This window comes from Parasteatoda tepidariorum, chromosome 4, assembly GCF_982258835.1.
Source record: "Parasteatoda tepidariorum strain Cologne lab strain chromosome 4, Ptep-v5.0, whole genome shotgun sequence".
NCBI classification, from domain to species: Eukaryota; Metazoa; Arthropoda; class Arachnida; order Araneae; family Theridiidae; genus Parasteatoda; species Parasteatoda tepidariorum.
Genome location: NC_141758.1, coordinates 44,687,865 through 44,709,740, shown reverse-complemented (window position 1 = coordinate 44,709,740; position 21,876 = coordinate 44,687,865). Strand labels below are relative to the sequence as shown.

The window sequence follows — 21,876 nt, the reverse complement described above, 5'->3', positions numbered from 1 at the left end:
AAAAGGAACACTTTTTTTTTTTTTGAATATTAGCAGCAAATAACAAAATTTTATAACTCTTAGTAGTTATGGGAAAAAAAACTTGTTTTTAAGATGATTACAAAATTCTAAAAAACCATAATTTTTATTATTCAACCATAACACTAATCTTGACTACAAAGCCGTAATAATTACAGATCAATCATACAGCTTGCACTTCTACCTCTCAAACAACTTTCACGGAGTGTTAATGGATCCCACGAGAATAATAAAAATAGTCTTGTTTTACTTTATGTTTATATATTCATTAAATGTTTAACCAGTGTCTGATTATGTTATTCAGTGTTTAACCAGTTTAATAATGAAGCAAAACATTTTTTAGTTATTTATACTGAACATTATAAATCATAGCAAGACATGCCCAAATCTTCTGCCTACTACTTATGACAGATCAAAGATCATCAGAGTTCTCTATAATGCCAACACTTAGTGATTTTTAAATGTTTGCTTGAGGAATTAATCAATAAAAAATAATTATACATATACTCTAAAAATTCTAACTTATAACACAACACATTTTTCATTTTAGTTCTATAATTAGGTCTATGCAATGTGGTTAAATTTAACAAGGTTGTGTACCCATAGAACATGTTTTTTTTTTTCAATCTATATCAGACCTGATTTAGGTCGTGGGCACGTGATACTCAATCATGTTCGAGTGATACTCAAAAGGTCATACTCAAAAATATATTAACTAATTTTCAGCGGATTTATAATTTAAATGGGAGTTTATTTGCTTTTGAGTAACTGAGGTAATCCCAAATGAGATTAGTGTGAAAGTGGAAAAAGAATTTCAAAGACAAAACTTTTCAGAACAGTTTTTATTGTAACAAATGTTACACCTCACATCAATGTGTTTTTACTGGCTTTAATTTTAGTGCTAACAAGCTCCTTTGACTTGTTACAGAAAACATTAAAATCACATTTATTAAAACAAATTTGATAAATTATAATCGATAAACAAAAACTTTAAAAAAAATTCAACAGATATTAAATCTTATGATCAGAAGGGTATTGTGGATGCCACCAATTTAAAACCATCAAATTTTCCACTGCATCGAATTCCACCACATCACCATAACCATTTTCTTTAGAGTTATTGGTAGTCGAGTTGGACTGCCGATAATTTGCATAAGAAAATGACAGCTGCAGTTTTTGACGACGCATGTCGTGGGCCAAATTAATGCGAACATCTGATAGACGACTCCCCATGACCAGCTGAGGAACAACAACAAAATGAGAACAAGTTAATTTCAATATTTTACAACCCTCGTCAGGGTTGTGGTTGACGTAGGTTTCTTGTTTCATTCCTTGTTCAGAATCTTGGCTGTTCCACAAGTCTTTGATAACTACTCCATAAGTTAATGGTGCAGCAAAACATGAGTTGTTAGTTTGAAATTTGAAATAAAAAACCCACTTTCCATCTTCTTGGATTCGCCACATCAGTGTACAGCAAAGATTTGACAAGCAGTAGATATCAGAGTTGGCTGAACGAGAGGCTATTCTATTTATGAAAAGGGGATACATGTAGTACAGAGCTCTGATGACAGATGTTTTAAGACAGTAAGATTGTTCTATACAGTCGGGTTGCAATCTGATGGGAAGGTGAATGTTGGGTGAGTAATATCTGAAAAAATAAAAATATGTAAAATAACACATTGTGCAGTTGATACAGCATTTTTAACTATTGCTAAACAAATATGTTTAATTCAGTTTAAACTTGGGAACTGGTTGTTTTTCCGCATAACTACTTTTTCATTTAGTAATCATTGTAGTATCACCTCTTTATAAGTTTGTGAGAAAATTTCCTAAGTAGCTAAACAGTTGAAAGATAAGTTTTTCCAATTAATATTTTAAGAATATTACAATAAATTTTATAACTACGAATAACAATAAAAACTTTAATAATCTCATATTAAATGCTTCATAAGTTTTTAAATTGCTAAATTATTTGAAAAATAAATCATTTGATAAAAATAAATAATTTAAAAAAAAAAAATACTATTTTGGAAAAAACATCAGTAGATTAAAAATAACAAAACCTAATTACAATTGTTTAAAATACCTTAAAAAAATATCATAGAAATGAAATAAAAAGTTCACATAAGTAGTGGTCACAGAGTCCTGTGATACAAAAATTTATAATTCATATACATAATCAAGTCAGTTAAAAATTACCTTTTGTACATTCTTAGCCAAAAGGAATAAGATCGACTAACAAAATATGAATCTTTACATATTAATGCAAATTTTTTGACATCTTCAGGTTGAATAGCTTGGCCAATTAAAAACCATACATCTATTGGATACCTTATGCCAGGTCTGCTCTGAGATTCATCAGGGAGAGCTTTTGATCGCAGTTGCTTTTCTATAAAAAAAAATATAAGCCTCATTAATATATAACTAACTTAAATTATAGTCATTGAATTTAAACATGGATTAATTATATATCTTTGCAGTTTAGATGGACTGACTCTTTTGTTTGAAATATTATTTAACAAAATCTTTTTAGAGAATGATAACTTTCATTTTTTTTCTGATACTATTGTATCTAAACATTTATAACAAAGCAAAACCTTTGTTTAACATTTTAGTAATTAATTATAATTGAGAGAAAAAAAATTTCTTAGATTTCTTTTGATCAGATTTCTTACATACTTTTTTGGGTACTTTTCCATTTCGCCAGCACAGGCAATAAAGTCACCTACGCAAACTCACCAGGTACAAGTAAATTGAACTGTTTTTTCTTTTTAATTTTTTATGTGACAGCTATTAAAAAAATAGATAAATAAGCAAATAAAATAGCTGAATTTACCTGCGCTAATGAAATGGAAAACTGCCGTTTCTGTTTTTAAATAACAAATGTTTATGAATATGCCAGTGTCATCAGTGAATTTATTTGATAAAAATATTATTTCAGCCCAGTATCAATAAAACATAGAAAAAAGGAGAAAGAATTATACTGAAGTTTTGCAAGTCGACTATTCTTTTATTACTTTATTGACTATTCTTTTATTTATTTATTTTATTTTTTTAGTGAAAACATTCTGCTCTAAATTAGGATGCTTGCCTGGTGCTAGGTAACAGGTTCATATTAAGTATAAAAGAAAAAGAAAGAAGCTTTGTTTAACAAGCTTGGCAAGTTGAACATTTGTTTATTGTAATGGGGAAAAAATCAGTCGTATAACTTTGCTTACTTGATGGTAGGTAACAGGTTAAATATAGAATGTCTGTGTATATTGAGTACCTTAGTATTTATCATGTACAGTAATTTGATTTTTTATCTTTTCAATGATTAGCACAACACAGCATATGCACAGGGAAACATCTTACATACAAAATAAAATACTGTAAGTTACAAATAAAAAAAATGACTTAATCTTATAAATTCATACAAAGAACTTACTTCGATTTTCAGTGGAAATTTCTAAAAGTTGAAATTCTTCAAGATCTCTTTCATACCATAACATTTCTTCTGCATTGCAAATGTTGGCAACTACTTTGTGAAAAATAAAATGCTAATTATAATCATTTCATTAACTTTGTAAATTCTTAATAGACTTGATAATGCTGTTAATAGACTGATCCAATAATGAGTACAATGTTTTATAAATATAATTGAAAATGACCGTATGTGATAAGTGATGTTGCAAAATTCTATAAAATTCCCATGAAATATTTTAATTATTATACTCTAAGTCAAAATACATGAAAATAAAATTAGTAATTTTTGTCAAATCTATCACAACGCGATAATGAGAAGAAAAAATTTTTTCTCAAGAGGTGAAGTTTTTAAAACACAATTCAGCATTAATTGGCAGCTTAGCTCTGCCAATGTATGTAATGTAAGCTGACTCATCATCTATTATATTGATTACACATAGTAATCTTATTTTATTCTCTTACATGAGATAAAATTTAATTCTTAATCAATAGTAATTAAATGAGAATTCACTTTGAAATTTAAAAGATTTATCTTTTTAAATTTAAAAAGTAAAACAAACATCAAAATGAAAGATTCCATCCAACAAATAAGTCAAGACAGATAATTCAATCAATAAAAGATATTTTGTGTTGTTGCACTTAGTCTATAGTACTTAATCCTAAATTTGAAAATACCATTTTGTTAAACAAGGAACATTCTCTATGCTTATAAGAGAATTTTGATACTTAATTGTTTTATTTATACCAATAAAGCATTCATTTATCTGTTACCTGATTAAACACGGCTGATATTACTCATGGGTGACCTGGGGTAATTCCTGATCAAAAAATTCAAACATCTATTTTGTGAAAAAACTATTCAAGATAGAATTTTAATATTTACTGGAAGTTTGAGGCTATATGAGATGAGTCCTATGCTACCATCTTTTGTCTGCAAGTCTAATTAGAATTTAAAAGATTTTAAATTTTTAGTGATCTGATCAGGAATTACCTCTTCTCTTGATCATTTCTGGGGTAATTACTGATCACCAGTTTTTATAGTAAATGTGCTGTTTAAAAATAATTATACAATGGCAATTAACAAATAAGACATTAAGATCAAACAAATAAACCAAAAAGATTCTTTTAAGCAGTTATTAAAACATTTTATTTAAAAGCAGGAATAAAGATTTACACTTCAGCTCTGGCAGCAGCTCTCACACTGAAATTTTCATTTTCAATCATTAAAAGAAATGTGCGATTTTTGCTTTCTAAAAGCTTAGTACCCTTTTTAGGCTTATAATTTCTCACCATATTTATATTACCTAGGTTAATTTATCAACTTAAAAATTATTCTAACAATGTACACACACAAAATTAAGATAGAAGAAAGGTAAGACAAGCTAGAAATGGTGCGTATCAGAACACATTTGTCTTGTATACAGTTAAAAACAAATTTTGTGATTACAGTTAAAATATATTTTATAGTTGTTCCACTTAATATGAACTGTTATTTAAGAAAAGACAATTAACTATTTATTAGCCATTTTTTATACTATTTATAAGAAGAAATGAAAATGATCAGGAATTACCCCAGGGATCAATAATTACCCCATCTGTAGGGGGCAACATTTGATATAGTTTCCTATAATCAATTATAATGTTTACAGTAGATGTGAAAGAATTATACAAAAGCTTACACTATTTTTATATCAAAGAAGGAAAAAAGTAACTCAAAATATTTATTATTAAGAGAAGGAGGGGGATCTTTGCAGAAATATGCACATTTTGAAAGCCATCTTTGAAATGGAAAATGCAGAAAGCATTTTAAAAGATACTTATTTTGCTAAATTAAACAAAAAACTATTATTAAGTAAATGTAGTCATACTTTAGTAAAGTGTACAAGCATTCTTGTCCATGCCTCAAATTTAAAAAAAATAATTTTTTTTAAAAATAAAACTTAAGTGATCATTATTTACCCCAGAAACAGAGTGATCGTGAATTACCCCGGGTCACCCTATTTATTAAAAAATACAATCAAATTTGAAGAGATTCGAAATGAACAATTAGTAAATATTAAAATAAATGTGGAAATTACATACTTTCTTTATTAAAAGAGCATCCAACAGATTTCCGCAGTCTTCCAGTACGAGCTGAACTATTTGCAAAATCTGAGAGTTTCACATCTAAGAAATGAAAGATAAAATTTTAGTACCCAATACATCAACAGACCTGTATAGTATCCTACATGAACACTATGCACTTAAAATTCTGCAAAATTGTGGAAATTTTTTTTAATATTTCTAAAAAAGAAAAAAATCCACCTCTTCAAAGTAAGAAAGTTTTTTTCCCCCTCAAAAAAAAAGACAAGAAAAAAAGATTAATATTTAGGCTTTCTCTTACCAACACAAACATGATATAGAATTATATTCACATGATTTTAAATCACACATCATGATTCCTATTTCCGTGATTTAAGATTGTGTTCCTTTTTTTTTTCAGGATTTTTATATCAAATATCACGTTTCATATTCACATGACTCAAAAGCCACTATTATGATTTGTGTTCAACTGAAATAAAAACTTAAAAATAAAATCAATCATTGAGATTCGTATACATGCGACTTTAAAATCAAATGTCAAGATTGGTATTCATGTGATTTAAAAATCATACTCTGAGATTCACAGTCACACAATATAAATAAATTAATAAAACCTTGCATCAATATTTTGTTGATAACATTCTGTGGATAAATAAATAAATGCTTCTTACAAACTTTTTCTTGCTCAAATTTCATTTATTTTTTTAATTATTTAAAATGTATTTTTCACACAACATTTTTGGATTTCGATTTTCAACCGTTTTATTAAACTAATCCCTGTGGTATGAATCAATACACAGTTCTATTAAAACTAAACATTTTTTAAGAAAATCTGTAATTTTCACATAAACTTAGCCAAATTGAGGTGGTAACAAAAGAATCAAAACTAGTTACAAGAGTTAATCAATGTGTGCAGACTTTTTAATGGTGGTTTTATGTTGGTTCAGGGTTCCCACTCAATTTTAGAAAAACAAATTCCCTGACTTTTCCATTTACATCAGGTAAATTTCAACGAAAATCCATTATTATCTTACCTATATCATGAAATTTTTCATCACAAAACTTTGATTCTTTAATTTGTAATGCTACGTATTAGATTTTCTGTGGAAAATAAATATCATTAAATGAGGATGAAAACATTTCAGTTTAACAATTTTAATAAAAAATTGTAATCGACTTATGTAACTCGACATATGTAATTGAATTATGTAACTCGAATCACAATAACTGATTACTGTTACTGACAGTTTTAAGACTAGTTATTTACCAGGTATAACGTAAGAAGTTTCCAGGTTTTTGCTAAAAAATTTAAACTTCCCCTGACTTCTGAAGTTAAAATGAAATTGCCTGACAATTCCAGGTTTTCCCTGTACTCCCTGACCCGTGGAAACCTGTGGTTTTCCATCTTATCTAAGTCTGTTTATCAGTATATAGGTTGACTTTTTAAACTCCTAAAATTTTACGAAAATTAAGGGTTCGACTTAATTCATTATAAAGTTTATTAAACATTGATTATAAAGTCGGACATTTCAGTGATCGCAAAATTTCGAATTTATTTAAGAGTATTTCAACAATATTGCACAATGAAAACTTATACACAATAATAAATACCACAAAACTACAAATATAAATATTTCAGAACATGATCAATGTCAGATTCAATGAGGTAAGCAGTGTCGTAATACATAACCCCACTCTGCCATGGGTCCTACACAATCCTTACATGCTGTGGTCATACAAAAAAATAGTCTTTACTCCCATCCAAAGACTTCAAAATTTCCCGCTTTCCAGAAAATTTTACAATAACAAATAAATCCACTTTTTGCAATGCGTCTTGTACCATTTGACACATGATATTTTTAAAGCAGTAAGAAAATTTCTTGTTATTTAAAACGTTTTTAAGTTGAAATATTTTTGATGAGACAATTTCGTACACTTATTTTTTTTTACATTTTAGAAATTTTCAGGTTTGCTTTCTTTAGCTGCCGACTTATAAACCAAACATACCAGCAATTTGAAATATGCTATTACATATTCAAAATAGGGGGTGGACTTTGCCACCGGCATATTTGGTATTTTATTTGCACAGGTGTAATATAGTAAAACTTCGCTCTTTTTAACTAATTGGTAAAACTTTCTGCACACATTAATTAATTTTTATAACTACTAGTTTCAATCCTTTCAATACCACCTCATTAGGCGAATATCAATTGAAAATTAAAGATTTTTTTTAAAAAATCCATAACAAAAATGACATTTACATAATGTATATATATAAATATGTGAATTTCACATTTAAATGATTTAGCATTATTGATATCAGATTGCACTAAAAGCTTTGTTATGAAACACACAGGCATTCAGACCTTTTATGATTATTGAATTAGTCGTCTAAACAACTCTAGTCTTGAAAAGATTTTATATATTTATTTGATATTCTGATTTTGTATGGCTCTTTCTTTTAATCACAGCCAATATTTCATGTATTATTGACTGAACAGTTGTTTTTTCATAGTTAGATAATGAATATTTTTACAAAGATCGTTATTTGAGAAGTAGGATTGCTTCGGATTACCACTGAAATTAAGATTTACAGAGTTTCTCTGAATAAATCGTATAACTACAACAATACAAACAAATAAGAACTAGTGTTGAATTTCTGATGCAAAAAAAAAAAAAAAAAAAACAGTTCTGACATGACTATTTTTAAACTGTGCTTTACTCAGATAAAACACAGTTTAAATGGAACCCAAAAGGTGTTCCATGGAACATCTTTCAGGAACCATTGATTATTTAATTTTAGAAACATTTTAAAGAAAATGTGTAGTATATTTGCTTGGGGTAAAGGGGATATATTCGTACCAGTATCTGTTCATGCCCACTACCTTCACCAAGGCTTTTCAATTGGCTAAATGTTTTCAAATTTCCAAAAGTTTTGAAATATATATATATATACACACATACATTGTGGTTAGCATAGGGGTGGTTATGAATTATTCCTTAATAGTTGGTCCCTTCCTCTATGTTTTTTTTTTTTTTTTTTGGTTTCACTGTTCTAAGGGGGATATTTCTGTATAGTGATCTATCGCACCAAATAAGAGAAGATTTCTATATGGCGATTTGTGGCAGAATAATTGTCCAAGTCTTAACAACTTCCGGACAGTGGCCTGCAAAAAACTTAAAAAAAATCACAGAAAGGGATCAACTTGGAAGGTTTAACTCATAGCCACCCCCAGACAAATATCTACACGGTTTCTTTCTTAAAAAATTGCAAATTAAAATTTTTTTAGGCACATTGGCGATTATCGATCACGCAACAGATCACGATATGGAAATATCCCCCCAAATAGAGTTTCAAAAAAATCATGTAGATGTTTGGCCTGAGGAAGCTACAAGTTATACCTTACAAGTTGGTCCTTTTCCGTGATTTTTTTTTTTTTTTTTTTTTAGTTTCTAGCGGACCACTGCCCGGAAGTTGCCAAGACATGGGGGTTACTCTGCCTTAGATCACGATACGGAAATCTCCTCATTCTACAGGTCACTGCTTTGAAGTTGACAAATTTTGGTGATTATTTCGATATGGAAATCTTCCAAAACAAATCACTGAAGTGTATAACTCATAACCATTCCCATGTAAGGCCCCTCTTTTATTTTTAATTTTTGAAAATAAAACAAACTTTTTGGTGATGGTAGTTGGCGCGAAGAAAAAAAAAACAAATACGAAATATACTCTGTTACAGTTTTGTCTTCAGGGATAATTTCACATCAATCACAATCGCCAAGGTGCCAAATAGATTTCAAACTTGCAAATTTATTCTTAGAAAAATATGTAAATGTTTGCGTGGGGAGAAAGGGGACTGCGAGTTATATCTTTGGAGTTGGTCCTTTTCCGCGATGTTTTTTTTAAAGTTTCTAGCGGGGGGGGGGGGACTCTGCCCAGAAGCGGCTACGACTTGGCGATTATTCTGACACAGATCACGATACGAAATGTCTCCTTCCCTTTTAAGAAAATATCAAGAATATAATTATAACATTCCTATTCCTGAAACCTTTGGTCAGATCATCTTTCAAATTTAAAAATAAAAATGTTATAAAAGATATCAAACATTTAAAATTATTGTGTAATTTTTCAAAATGCATTTAAAGAAACACAATAGTTTTTAAACAAAAAATTTAAATACAAATTTAAAGGCAATTAATTGATAAACAAAATGTAAACAAACAGCTCGAGTTGCACAATCACCCGTCACTACAAAAAATGAAACAGATCATTCATCACGTAAATCTTACAGATATTATATTTATATAATTAGGGCATTAATTTTAGAAATTAATTAGCAAATTACCTAATGCAATATCAGAAGTATTGTTTTTCTTCAGACCTTTTTTACTACGCTTAGGCATTCTGCAACGTTAGATTTTTAATAAAAACGATTGTGGTGAAGTGAGGCGCTAAGTTTCTTTTAAAAAATAAATCATATGGTTTAATATATTTTTCAAAAAATAAAAATTTAAAAAAAAGTTGTTTATATAAAACATCTTGAAACTTGTACCACCACCTGCATAGGCCACCATGGCCACAGGAGCCTCACGCTCAGAGAGACTCCATGCGCTTGCGCTTGTTAAACTGAAAAAGGACATCTCGAACTCAGTCATTATCAATCATGATTGAATTAAATTAAATTTTATTTTACCCAAAACTCAAAATTTCAGAATAAAAAGAAAATTAAAAATCCCTATTTATGAATTAAATCATAGAAAAGTACAAAAACCAGTTTTCATAACAACAAAATTAAAAATTATGCTGGAAGGATATGCAGGTCGAGAGTAAAAGCAGAGGATTCTGGGATAACGGGATAGAGTAGTGAGGAAAAAAATATTTTCAAGGGAATGAATGATGAAGCCGAGGCTTTCGAGATCAATTTGCAATTAATAAAAAATTAGTTGCTGAAGGCATTTTATTTTTACCATCAATTATTTTCTGGTGAACTAAGGTTTGAATGCTTACTGTAGTTAAGAATAATAAGATAGCAATGATTACGATTTCTCCATTTGTGTCTAAGAAGATGAAACTGAAACTAGTCAATGTTACTCTCAATTTTTTGTGTGGAAACAATCCAAAATGTTCATCTAAATATTCATTTTCTTTAACTTAATAAGCTAAATAAGATTAGTCATAATAAGTTTCGTTATTTATTATAGTTTTAATAGATGCTTTTATCATTAAATGAATATTTCAGTTATATTGGAGTGGTTTAATCAAATTCATTAATTGTAAACATGTGGAATATGATGTGTGATGTGATGCCTACCATAGCCGAAGACAGCCTCGGTCAAAGAGGTGGTCAATTTTCGGCCGATGAAGCAAATTTTGAACAGTTAATGGTTAATATTTTGGACGAGCGAGATAAGCTTTTAGAAACACTTCGGGACACTCAAGAAAACCTAGCGAACACTCATATCAAATTAAATGACTTAAATAAAGAAAGAGATGCTCTTCAAAGACAATTGCAAGCAAATTTGCCACAAGTAAGTCTGATTTAATCGCTTTTCTGCCTGAATTTTTTTTTTTTTTTTTCCTGATGAATATAATATAATCAATTGCCTATTTTTCCCTGCTGCTGTGTAAACTAGACAAATGAAAATTATTTACAATCTAACATATGACGATAATTTTTATTTAAATATATAAATTCTATAAATAAATTGTAAGTTTTTATAAAAGCATATCATTTTTTTAAGAAAAAAATCTCTTTATGAAATTTTATAAATTAGTTTCATTTTAACAAATTAATTTTAATTGCAAAAAGTGCATTGAAACTATTAGAATGTAAACTAATGTTTTTTTTTCAAGAATAAGCTAAATAAATTGAGTTCATATGTAAATATTTCGCGACAGAATTTATTTATTTATTTTTGTTGGTTAATCTATGGCTTTTTTTTTACTTATGTTCTCTCATTTAAATTATTGTATGTATGTTGTTAAAATAAGTATATACATTATATTTTACCTTATAATTTAAAATGTTAAATATTTGAATGTTTTAGAATCAAATTAGATTATCAAATTGTATTAAAATTTAAATAATGATTTTTGAAATTCTTTAGAAATAGGATTAGGATAAGTGGTGTATTGAGGTGAAAATCTTCTGGGGATAAGAAGTTTGAATTGTGCTTCATCCAAATTTTGTATACCTAAATCTTAATAATTTAACATTTTAACACTGTAGGATTGGTTGCTTTCCATCTTATCAAACCAGTTTCTTTCTATTTTGTTCAATGGAGTATTGTTAATTTTTAACCAAAAGTATTATGTATAAACTTGCTTGTTGGCAATTAAAAAATATATTTAATTTTCACGAGGTGTTTTAATTATAACACTTCTTGTAAATTTCTAATTGCTTACCTATTACATTTTTTTTTTTCACTTTAAGCCTCAGCCTTGAGCTTTTATGTAAAATTATATTGAAATATCTTTCTTATGCATTCCTCCTATGAATAACATGAGAAAACTGTTTGTTTGTTTTTTGCTACAAAAAAAGCCTGTAGCTGAATGTTAAGAAAAAGTAAAGTATAATGTAATCTTAATGAATTATGAAAGTTACTAAATATAATGAATTATTTTAAAATAAGCTGAAAAAATGCACAAAATAAGAAGTGTGTGTATCTACTATGCAGTTTCACATTCTACTTAGTTTTTATAGCAAAATTTGAAAAATATAGGATGTCTTCTATCCTTATTTAATTTATTATCATGTTTGACAGTTTAACTATAGTGATGCTTCCCTTATTTTATTTATTTTTTTTTTTAATTTTTATAGGTCTATTATAAAAGAAGTTTACATTAAAGTATAATTTCCTATTCTACTATCAAATAAATTACATACTTTAGAAATATAATAAAATAATTCAGAATTGATATTCATTAAATAAAAACTAGCATTGATATAAATATCGTATAAATTAAAGGGCTAATTTCTAATCATATTTTAGAGTAAATATTGTAAGTGGCTAAATGTTGCAATAGTTTATCTTTAATTCTTTATATTATAATATTAAGGTAATAGATTTATCATTTTCCTTCTAGTTTAAACAACTAAGAACTGATTCACCTATCCTAGTATACTAATATTTTTCAAAAATTCCTTGGAGTAGTATTTCAATTTTAAATTTTCATTTACAGTTATTTCTATTAGGTGAAAGAAATTATAAAAATTATTTGGTAGTGTTGTGATTCTAATGAAAGATAAGGAAATTACTTTGCTTCATCATTGTTAAGGGGTATGAGAAACAGATTAGACCCATAAAAAACACGAGTGCCAAAAAAGCAAAAATCTAATATATAGGTAAAGGCCTTTCAAGCTTTCAAGTTCTGATTCCTCCTGCTTTAGTTTAAACAGAAAAAATTATAAACAATGACTCTTAAAAATAACTTTTTTTTTTCTTTTTTTAAAAACTTTTCCCACAAAAACTGTCTGCCCCTACGCTGTTTTTTTTTTTTTTCTTTTAAATACAGATAAATAAGAGTTGTCTAAGTAAGAATCTTATTCTAACTATTATGCAAATTCAATTAAATTCAAGCCCTAAATGTTAAATATGATTCACAGCACTATAACTTTTACCATATTACAAAAATTTTTAAAACTGAGTAATTAATTAAATTTTTTTTTCTTGTTTTCTGGCATCCCACCTACAAAATCTAAAATAATGTATGTCTTTCCTCTATATTCTCCCCTTTCCTTTCAGTTTAAAAAATTTGTTTAGATTATAGATTATGCTGTATTAAATTTACGTATAATCATGCATGTTTTAACTGCATTAAAAGACGTGTGGCTCTCACTGTGAAGCTATACATAACGTAACAAGGGAAACCAATAAAGTAATTACAAGGGGGCTCGAGCTACATGAAGTATCTGGATGGTGCAAACTGTTAAAAAACAGGACTGCTTAAATTACTTTATGCATCACTTTTGCCACATTCATCAATAGTGTGAACATAAATATTTAAATAGGGTCAGCATAGAATTGAGTGGTTCATATGAATAAGTAAGATCCATTGTCTCATTGTATGCATGTGCATCAAGGAAGCAACTTTCTGGTGCACCATCTACTGCTAATTAGCCAAATTCAGCAGTGAAGTGGACGCGGCACCTGTCGGGTAACTATAGCACCCCCCCCCCCCTTTACTCTGCGCGCATGCGCATTGTCCGATCCTGAGTCAGTTGCACGAGGGATATGAAAGTAAGCAGACGTAAACAAACGCTCTGATTATATTACGATGATATAGTGTTGATGTACCTATTTTTATCTTCATTCATTCTTAATAAATAATTTTTATTTTATCTGATAATCGCCATCATTTCTTCCTATTAATAATTCGAAAAGAACCCTACAGTTTTGGTGTCAGAAGCGGAATATTATCATGGCGTTTCTTGCAAAAGCCCGGAAAGCTGAATTGATAGAACTATGTGAAGAAATTGGTGCGGATGCAGACTTATCTATGAAAGTTGTGGAAATTAAAAACGCAATTTTAAGTAGTACAACGTATAAAGAAGATGAAGTTAAGATTATATTGGATAGAATTCTGGAAGATAGAATCAAGATGGAAGAAGAACGAATTAGACGAGAAGAGAGAGAAGAAAAAATTAGAGAAGAAGAAAGAAACGAAAGAATGATTCGTGAAGCTCATCAGTACGAACTAGAAATTAAAAAATTAGAACTGTCTAAAGAAAATCTCAATCATGAAAACGAAACGGAAAACAGAGTTGAAGTAAGTCATAAAATTCAACTAACTCAAATAACGCCTAAATTTGATGAAAAACACGACGAAATGGGATTATATTTAATAAATTTTGAAAGAAGAGCAGAGATGGCTCAAGTACCTAAAAAGGATTGGGTAGCATACCTTTTAGCTGTTTTACCGGCAGAACTGTCAAACATGCTAGCAAGAGAAGAACCTAAGGATGCTAATAATTACGAATTTGTTAAAAGTCTAATCCTAAAACGATATAAGTTAAATAGTGAAAAGCTTAAACAGTGCTTTTACAGACATCACAAGTCAAATGATAAATCTTGGAGGAATTTTGCTCAAGAACTCGTTAGTTATTTTACCGAATGGATCACAGAATTAAAAATAGAGACATTCCAACAACTCAAAGATTTAATTGTGACGGAACAACTGAAATTTAGAGTGCCTGCTGAAACAAGAGATCATTATTTAGAAGATTGGCTTAAGTTTACAACGCCATACGAACTAGCTGAAAAACTAGATGATTACGAAAGTATTAAAGAAAGTTTCAAAAGAACGAACATTTCTCAGGCCGAAATCGAAAATAGAAAAGAAAAAACATCCTTTTGGAAAAAGAATACGAATTCCGAAGGAAATAAATATAATACGCCGCCGATCAAGGCCAAACAGCAGTGGAATATGAAAAAGATAAACAAAATATCGTCTGCCGTTCCCTCTCTATGCTTGTTTTGTAAAAATGAACATGAATATGAAAATTGTTACTTGACGCCAGTTGAAAAGAAACAAAAATTAAAAGAGCTCAACAGATGTTTCGTTTGTTATGAATTAAATTGTCGTAGGAATTGTAATCTATTCTGTAATATTTGCAACTCTCCCTTTCATGGAACACTTCTACATGTTAATTTTAGACAAAAGAAAGAAAAGGATGCTCCAAATGACATTTTAACAGCTCGTGTCAAATTTCTAAATAGTGAAGAAAACGATAAAGGAAATAATTATGTTGACGCACTGCCTATGGTAAAATTAAAAATAGACTCATGCATTTTGAATGCGGTAGCTGATACGGGATCGCAAATATCAGTAGTTAAGGCCTGTTTGGTCCCTGAAAAATACAAGACACCGCATGGAAGTGTAGTTTTAACATGTGCTTTCGGACAAACTTTAAAAGCTCCATTAATAAACTTGCCAGTAACTAAATGTGAAGACGATATGAAATTTGGAGGACCAATTTACATTACTTGTGCCATGGTACCTAATTTGTCAAGCGATTTATTATTATCCGTAAGTGCTCTAAATGAATTAAATTGCAATATTGAGACTGTAAATTTAATAGGAGGCGGAACCAAAAATAAGAAACTGGAATGTAATACGCTAAATGGTGAATTGTCGTGCGACAAAACGATAGACGATGATATCAATCTTAGTATGTTATACGATAATCAAGATGACGATTGGGAAATCCAGAAAATGATTAAAGATACGGTTGAAGAAACTATAAAATGTTGTGCAAGCATGTCTACGGAAGCTGAAGTAAACAAGATGGCTAATCAGAACGAAATATCTGACTCTGAAAAATTTCGTGATGAGCAGAGAAAGGACAGCAGTTTGAATTCTTGTTGGCAAGATGCTAAAAAGGGAATTAATAGATTCCGAGTAATTGATAATTACTTATATCATCGAGATACAATTTTAGGTGAACATGTAGATCAACTTGTTGTTCCAATATCACGAAGGAAGCAACTTTTGGAACTAGCACATTCAAGCTTATGGGGAGGACACCTACGTAAAAAGAAGACCGCTGAACGGTTAAAATACTCCTTTTATTGGCCTCGCATGAAGAAGGACATCGATGAATTTTGTAACACATGTGTTGCCTGCCAGTTACAAGCCAAAAAGCGACCGTTCGACGAAGTACCAATTACGCCAGTTACACGCCCCGATGAACCTTTTCAAGCTATAAATGTGGATTTAATAGGCCCCATGGAACCTAACAGCCGAGGTTACAAATACGTCTTATGTGCTGTGGATCAATGCACTAGATGGCCAGAAGCCCTTCCACTGAAGACATTAACAGCGAAATCGACATGTGATGCATTACTTCAGATATTTTCACGTACGGGGATACCCAAACTAGTTGCCACCGATCAGGGTAGTAATTTCACCTCTGCTCTGACGAAGGAGTTCTTAAGTAGACTTGGTTCAGCACCCAGATTTTCAACTCCTGGTCATCCAAGTTCAAATGGCCTGGTGGAACGCTTTAATGCTGTTTTGAAAGGTATGATTCACCATACTATGAGAGAACATGCAAAAGATTGGGACAAGCATATTCCATTCCTGCTTTGGGCTTACCGGGAGGTTCCGAACACTACGACCGGCGTCAGTCCTTTCCAAATGCTTTACGGACGACGTCCGACCGGACCATTGTCCATATTGAAGTCAACGTGGACCGATGAAACATTGATCCCAATTGGTCAATTGAAATCTGTCACTGATTATCTGAATGACTTGAAAATGAAGTTAGAAAATGCAGCCGAACTTGCTGGCTTGACTGCTGCTGGGAAGCAAGCAGCGTATGCTTGTTATCGAAACCGGAGAACTCGACATAAGGAGTTTAACGAAGGAGACCTCGTTGTTGTTTTAATTCCAGATAGTGATAACAAAGTTTATGCCAGATGGAAAGGTCCTGCAACTATAATTAAAAGAAAATCTACATATAGCTACTTAGTGCAACTTCCCGACAACAACATCAAACATGTTCACGCTAATAAAATAAGAGAATTCAAAGCATCAACAAATAACGTAGGAGTTATTTACGACGCTGATATAGACTTTGGTGACATAGAAAACGTCCCGAGGATTACTCTAGTAAATCCCGATCCAGCCATTGAAGTAGACCTAAAGCATCTAGATCCAGATAAGAGAACGGACATACTGAAAGTTCTTCGAAAACATTCCAACCTTAGGTCTGGTGTTCCACGAATCGCAAATGTTGGAGAACACAACATTAAATTAAAGCTAGGAAGTATTCCGAAGAAGCAGAAACCTTTTAGGATTCCAGAAGCTTTGAAGGAAGAAGTTGATCGTCAAATAGAGGAGCTATTACGACTTGGACTGATAGTACCATCCGAAAGTGAGTATGCCCATCCAGTAGTATGTGTCTCGAAGAAAGACGGATCGGTTCGTTTGTGTGTTGATTACCGATATTTGAATGCACAGACTGAAATAGATTCATTCCCAATGAAAAATTCTACTGATTTGATTTATCAAGTGTCTAAAGCCAAATACATCACTTTAATAGACCTACTGAAAGGTTATTGGCAATTGAAGCTTAACCCTGCTTGCCAAGACCTGACATCATTTGTAACTCACCGAGGACAGTATGCTTTTGTTGTTCTACCTTTTGGACTACGTAACGCAGCTGCTACTTTCCAAAGAACTATGAACAAGGTACTCTCAAAACACAGAGGCTATGCCGAATCTTACATAGACGACATAACGATTTACTCAGATGACTGGGATACTCATCTCAAACACCTGATTGCAGTTATGACTACTTTAGAAGAAGCAAATTTTACCGTTAATTTCAAAAAGTGCGATTTTGCGAGGAGAAAAATTAAGTTTCTTGGACATGTGGTAGGCTCTGGCACACATGAGCCTGACCCCGAAAAAGTACTGGCTATACAGAATTTAGAATCACCCAAAACGAAAAAAGATGTTAGAAGTATCCTAGGCCTGTTATCTTACTATAGGGCATACGTGCCAAATTTTTCCGATATCGCTCGCCCTTTGACCACTCTAACTAAACGCAGATCTCCAAACGATGTAATGTGGTTGAGTGAACACGAAGTTGCTTTTGCGGAGCTAAAGAAATCAATATGCGAAGCCCCTAAGTGCTATTCACCGAATTTCAACCTACCATTTATCATATATGCTGATGCTTCTTCGTATGCTGTAGGAGCTTGCTTAGCTCAAAAAGACGTTCAAAACATCGAATACCCGATTGCCTTCGTTAGCAAGAAATTAACAGATGTGCAAGAAAAATATGCCGTTATTGAGAAAGAAGCTTACGCAGTGATATTTGCATTGAAAAAGTTTGAGACTTATATTTTTGGATCAGAAATTGTTATCGTTAGTGATCACAACCCGTTGAAGTTCCTTACGAATTGTGCTTCTCAAAGTCCCCGACTTCAGAAATGGTCTCTGGCTTTACAACGTTTCCATGCCTCGATTACGTATCGTAAAGGAAAGGAACATATAAATGCAGACTCGTTGTCACGACTAAGTGCAAAACACTGGATAAATGACGGAAATAATTCTATAACTATATAAGAATATTGTTTACACACGTATCCTTTCTTTATTTTTTTTAATGTTTATTTTGATATCTATTAATATAACTTGAGGTGAAAATTTATTTTCTTTAACCTGAGTTGTGGTTTAGTGTTAAGTAAAACTGTTCTACGATATTTTTGAAAATGCTTAAATCATTGATATAGGATTAATGTTTGTGAAGTGATAATTCATACGTAACTAATTCATTTATGAATGCAATAGATTTTTGTTTAAAACTATTATTAGTTTTATTTTTTTTTGCAATTAAAATTTAATTGTTAAACGAAAAGTAAACAATGTTTGTTTTACGCAGTTATTGATTGAGTTTTGTTATATTTTTGTCATACAAGATAATTTTGTGTTAATTTTTATGTGTATTAATGTTTGTGTTGGAAAATTTATAAGTATGTGTTAGTAAGTTCTGTAATATAATAATTGTGGATTGTGATATGTTTGTTAATAATAATTTGATTTGTCTTCAAGAAGACTCAATCAAATCTTAAGGAAGGGAGGTGTCGGGTAACTATAGCACCCCCCCCCCTTTACTCTGCGCGCATGCGCATTGTCCGATCCTGAGTCAGTTGCACGAGGGATATGAAAGTAAGCAGACGTAAACAAACGCTCTGATTATATTACGATGATATAGTGTTGATGTACCTATTTTTATCTTCATTCATTCTTAATAAATAATTTTTATTTTATCTGATAATCGCCATCATTTCTTCCTATTAATAATTCGAAAAGAACCCTACAGCACCCAAAAGTGTCAGTAAAGGATGATCAAAATCTTCAAATGTGGCAACCATGTTAGGTTTGATTGTGAAGAATAAACCACAGACTATGCTTTGTTTGACAAGAAGGGCATACACATACACTCAGCAGCTAACAGGTTTAATCTTCTGGTGCATGTAATTGTCTATTGTAATAGGGTAATGAATCAACACCTCCCCAGAATGGTTTTCCAGAGTCCTCCCTTGGTCAAACTGCAGAAGTGCATTGATGTGGCCCAGGTACAAAATCTGATATACTATCTGTATCTGTTTTTTTATTTAAAAGTTGCATCTATCCTTTGATACATACAGCCTTTGCATCAGGCATTTCTGTACTATCTATGTAAAAAAGAGAGAACATGCCTTGAATTTGGTTCTATTGTGGTATTATCCTTGAATTTTCTAGCATTTTCTGAATTTAGTAAATGATTGTTTTTACTCCATACACCATTTATATACATAATATCAAAATCAAAAATAGTTTAGTGTGCAGAAAGGCATGTAATTGACAAATGTGTAACAAAATTTGATTTTCTTGCATGACTTAACATTTCGAGGGTTAAATATCTTTTTTAAGTGAAAAAAAAATTATTGTTGGAAATTTAGGTATTTTACATTAAAAATTGCATGGCCTGTCCAAAAGTGATTCTCTGACTCCTATCAATATTCTGTTGAAAATTATATTAGGAATTTTAAAAAAAGAAGGGCTTATTTGATGAATGCATATTTTTCACAGAGCTACTGAATGCTGATCTTATAGTTTTTTCTGTTGATTTAGTAAATAAATTTATTTTGTCTAAGAATTTTTTTTAGCGTAAATTTTAAGCAAAAAATTAGCAGTTAAATTGATAATTATTTTAAGTGTAGGTTTTGGGGAACTCATCTGTAATTTTTCTCTAGCCCCTGAGAATTAATTTAATACGTGTAACTGTGAGTTTTAGCTTGTTGCTAGAGAAGTAAATTAAACTTTGCATATATTTACACATATTTAATAATACTTTTCTATAACATTAATATTAACATATTTACTTTTTTTATTTGTTTTAAATTATTCTTATTGATAAACTTTTAATGTATATTAATCTTCATATGTATCATACCATTCTATATTTTACCGTGCTGCTTGTTTGAGTTTTATTTAAAATATATTCAGCTTACACTTCTAATAATATATTTACAAACATAAAGAAATGTCGAATACAGAATCAATTGCATAAATTCAGTGAATTATAATTGTATTTCTTATAATACATTTGATTCATTATAAAAATTAAATAAACTGCTTAAATTAATTTATTCAATTAAAAGAATCCATATTTGGAAGAAATTGATAAAAATGAATGATTAAAAAAGCTGTTTGAATTTAATTTAAACAGAGAGATAATAAGGAGGAACTCACCCTCTGCAGCAAAAATTACTGATAATAAGTAAAAATATTAGTAACTCACGTTGTTTCTAGTTTTTATTCCAAATTAAAAAAAAATTTGAATCTATCCATGCATAAATATCAAATGCTACTTACATTTGAAATACTTATTACAACAAAATAAAAAATATTAAAATAATAAAAACACGTGGAGTTTCAAAGCATAATAAAATATGTATATTATCTATAGACATGAACCAATATTTCCTCTTATTATTTTTCCCAAATAAAAGTGAATTAAGCGCTTTTTTTTAATTTTTTTATTACGAAATTAATACGCCACGAAAATTTCGAATCGCGCATTCAAGTGGTCATCTTTTGACGGGCTCGATTTTACGCAGATTTCATCGTAAATCCACGTAGTTTTCAGCTATTGCTGTAACAGATTTCTTCATGGTTTTCTGAAGTACCGCTATTTTTTATAGGATATGAATTACGAAAAGATAATTTTTAATCACGCATTTAAATAAGAACTTTTTTGATATACCTGTTTGAATAACGCTGATTTCGTCGTGAATTCGCAATGTCTTTCGAGCCAATTTTTCGGCGGTTATATCCTGGCATTTCTACGTAATTTTTAAAATCCCGATATTTTTAATACGAATCGAAATTATTACGACTCATGAATCTCGAATCGCACATATGAGTTATCACCTACCGATTTCCACCCACCAGTTAGATCGATTTTACAACGATTTCATCGTGAATCATAATTCATGTAGTTTTTCAGCAATTACTGTTATTAATTCCTACATGGTTTTCTGAAACACTGATATTTTTTATAGTATATGAATTACGACAAAAGAATTTTGAATCACGCATTTAAATAAAAAAAAATTTGATCCGCCCGTTCGAATAACGCTGATTTCGTCATGAATTCACAATGTTTTTCGAGCGGTTATGACCTATCATTTCTAAGTAATTTTTAAAACCCCTATACTTTAAATACGAATCGAAATTATTACGACACATGAATCTCGAATCGCGCATATGAGTAATCACCTATAGATTTTCAACCACGTTTGATCGATTTT

General features: G+C 30.3%; 2 protein-coding genes across 6 annotated transcripts in view; one reads left to right on the top strand and one right to left on the bottom strand.

The window, feature by feature from the left end:
* Window positions 1–845: 845 nt before the first annotated feature.
* Window positions 846–10,388, bottom strand: fsd (transmembrane protein fates-shifted). 2 transcript variants are annotated; one of them, XM_016051041.3, is made up of 5 exons: window positions 9,912–10,388; window positions 5,566–5,649; window positions 3,446–3,538; window positions 2,218–2,407; window positions 846–1,666 (listed from the first exon to the last, which is right to left on the bottom strand). In XM_016051041.3, the coding sequence occupies exons 1-5, from the start codon at window positions 9,967–9,969 to the stop codon at window positions 1,030–1,032; spliced, it is 1,062 nt and encodes a 353-aa protein (XP_015906527.1). In that variant the 5' UTR covers window positions 9,970–10,388; the 3' UTR covers window positions 846–1,029. The 2 variants fall into 2 exon arrangements, with proteins under 2 accessions (XP_015906527.1, XP_015906528.1); XM_016051042.4 differs by having other exon boundaries at window positions 3,446–3,535; window positions 9,912–10,387.
* The window catches only part of LOC107447453 (liprin-alpha-1), a 132,476-nt gene continuing 120,988 nt past the window's right edge, over window positions 10,389–21,876 (top strand). For all 4 annotated transcript variants that reach the window (XM_071182222.2, XM_071182221.2, XM_087161025.1 and 1 more), the window contains exon 1: window positions 10,389–11,094. In XM_071182222.2, coding sequence (XP_071038323.1) covers window positions 10,846–11,094 — 249 coding nt within the window. In that variant the 5' untranslated portion in view covers window positions 10,389–10,845. The remainder of the gene's footprint in view (window positions 11,095–21,876) is intronic.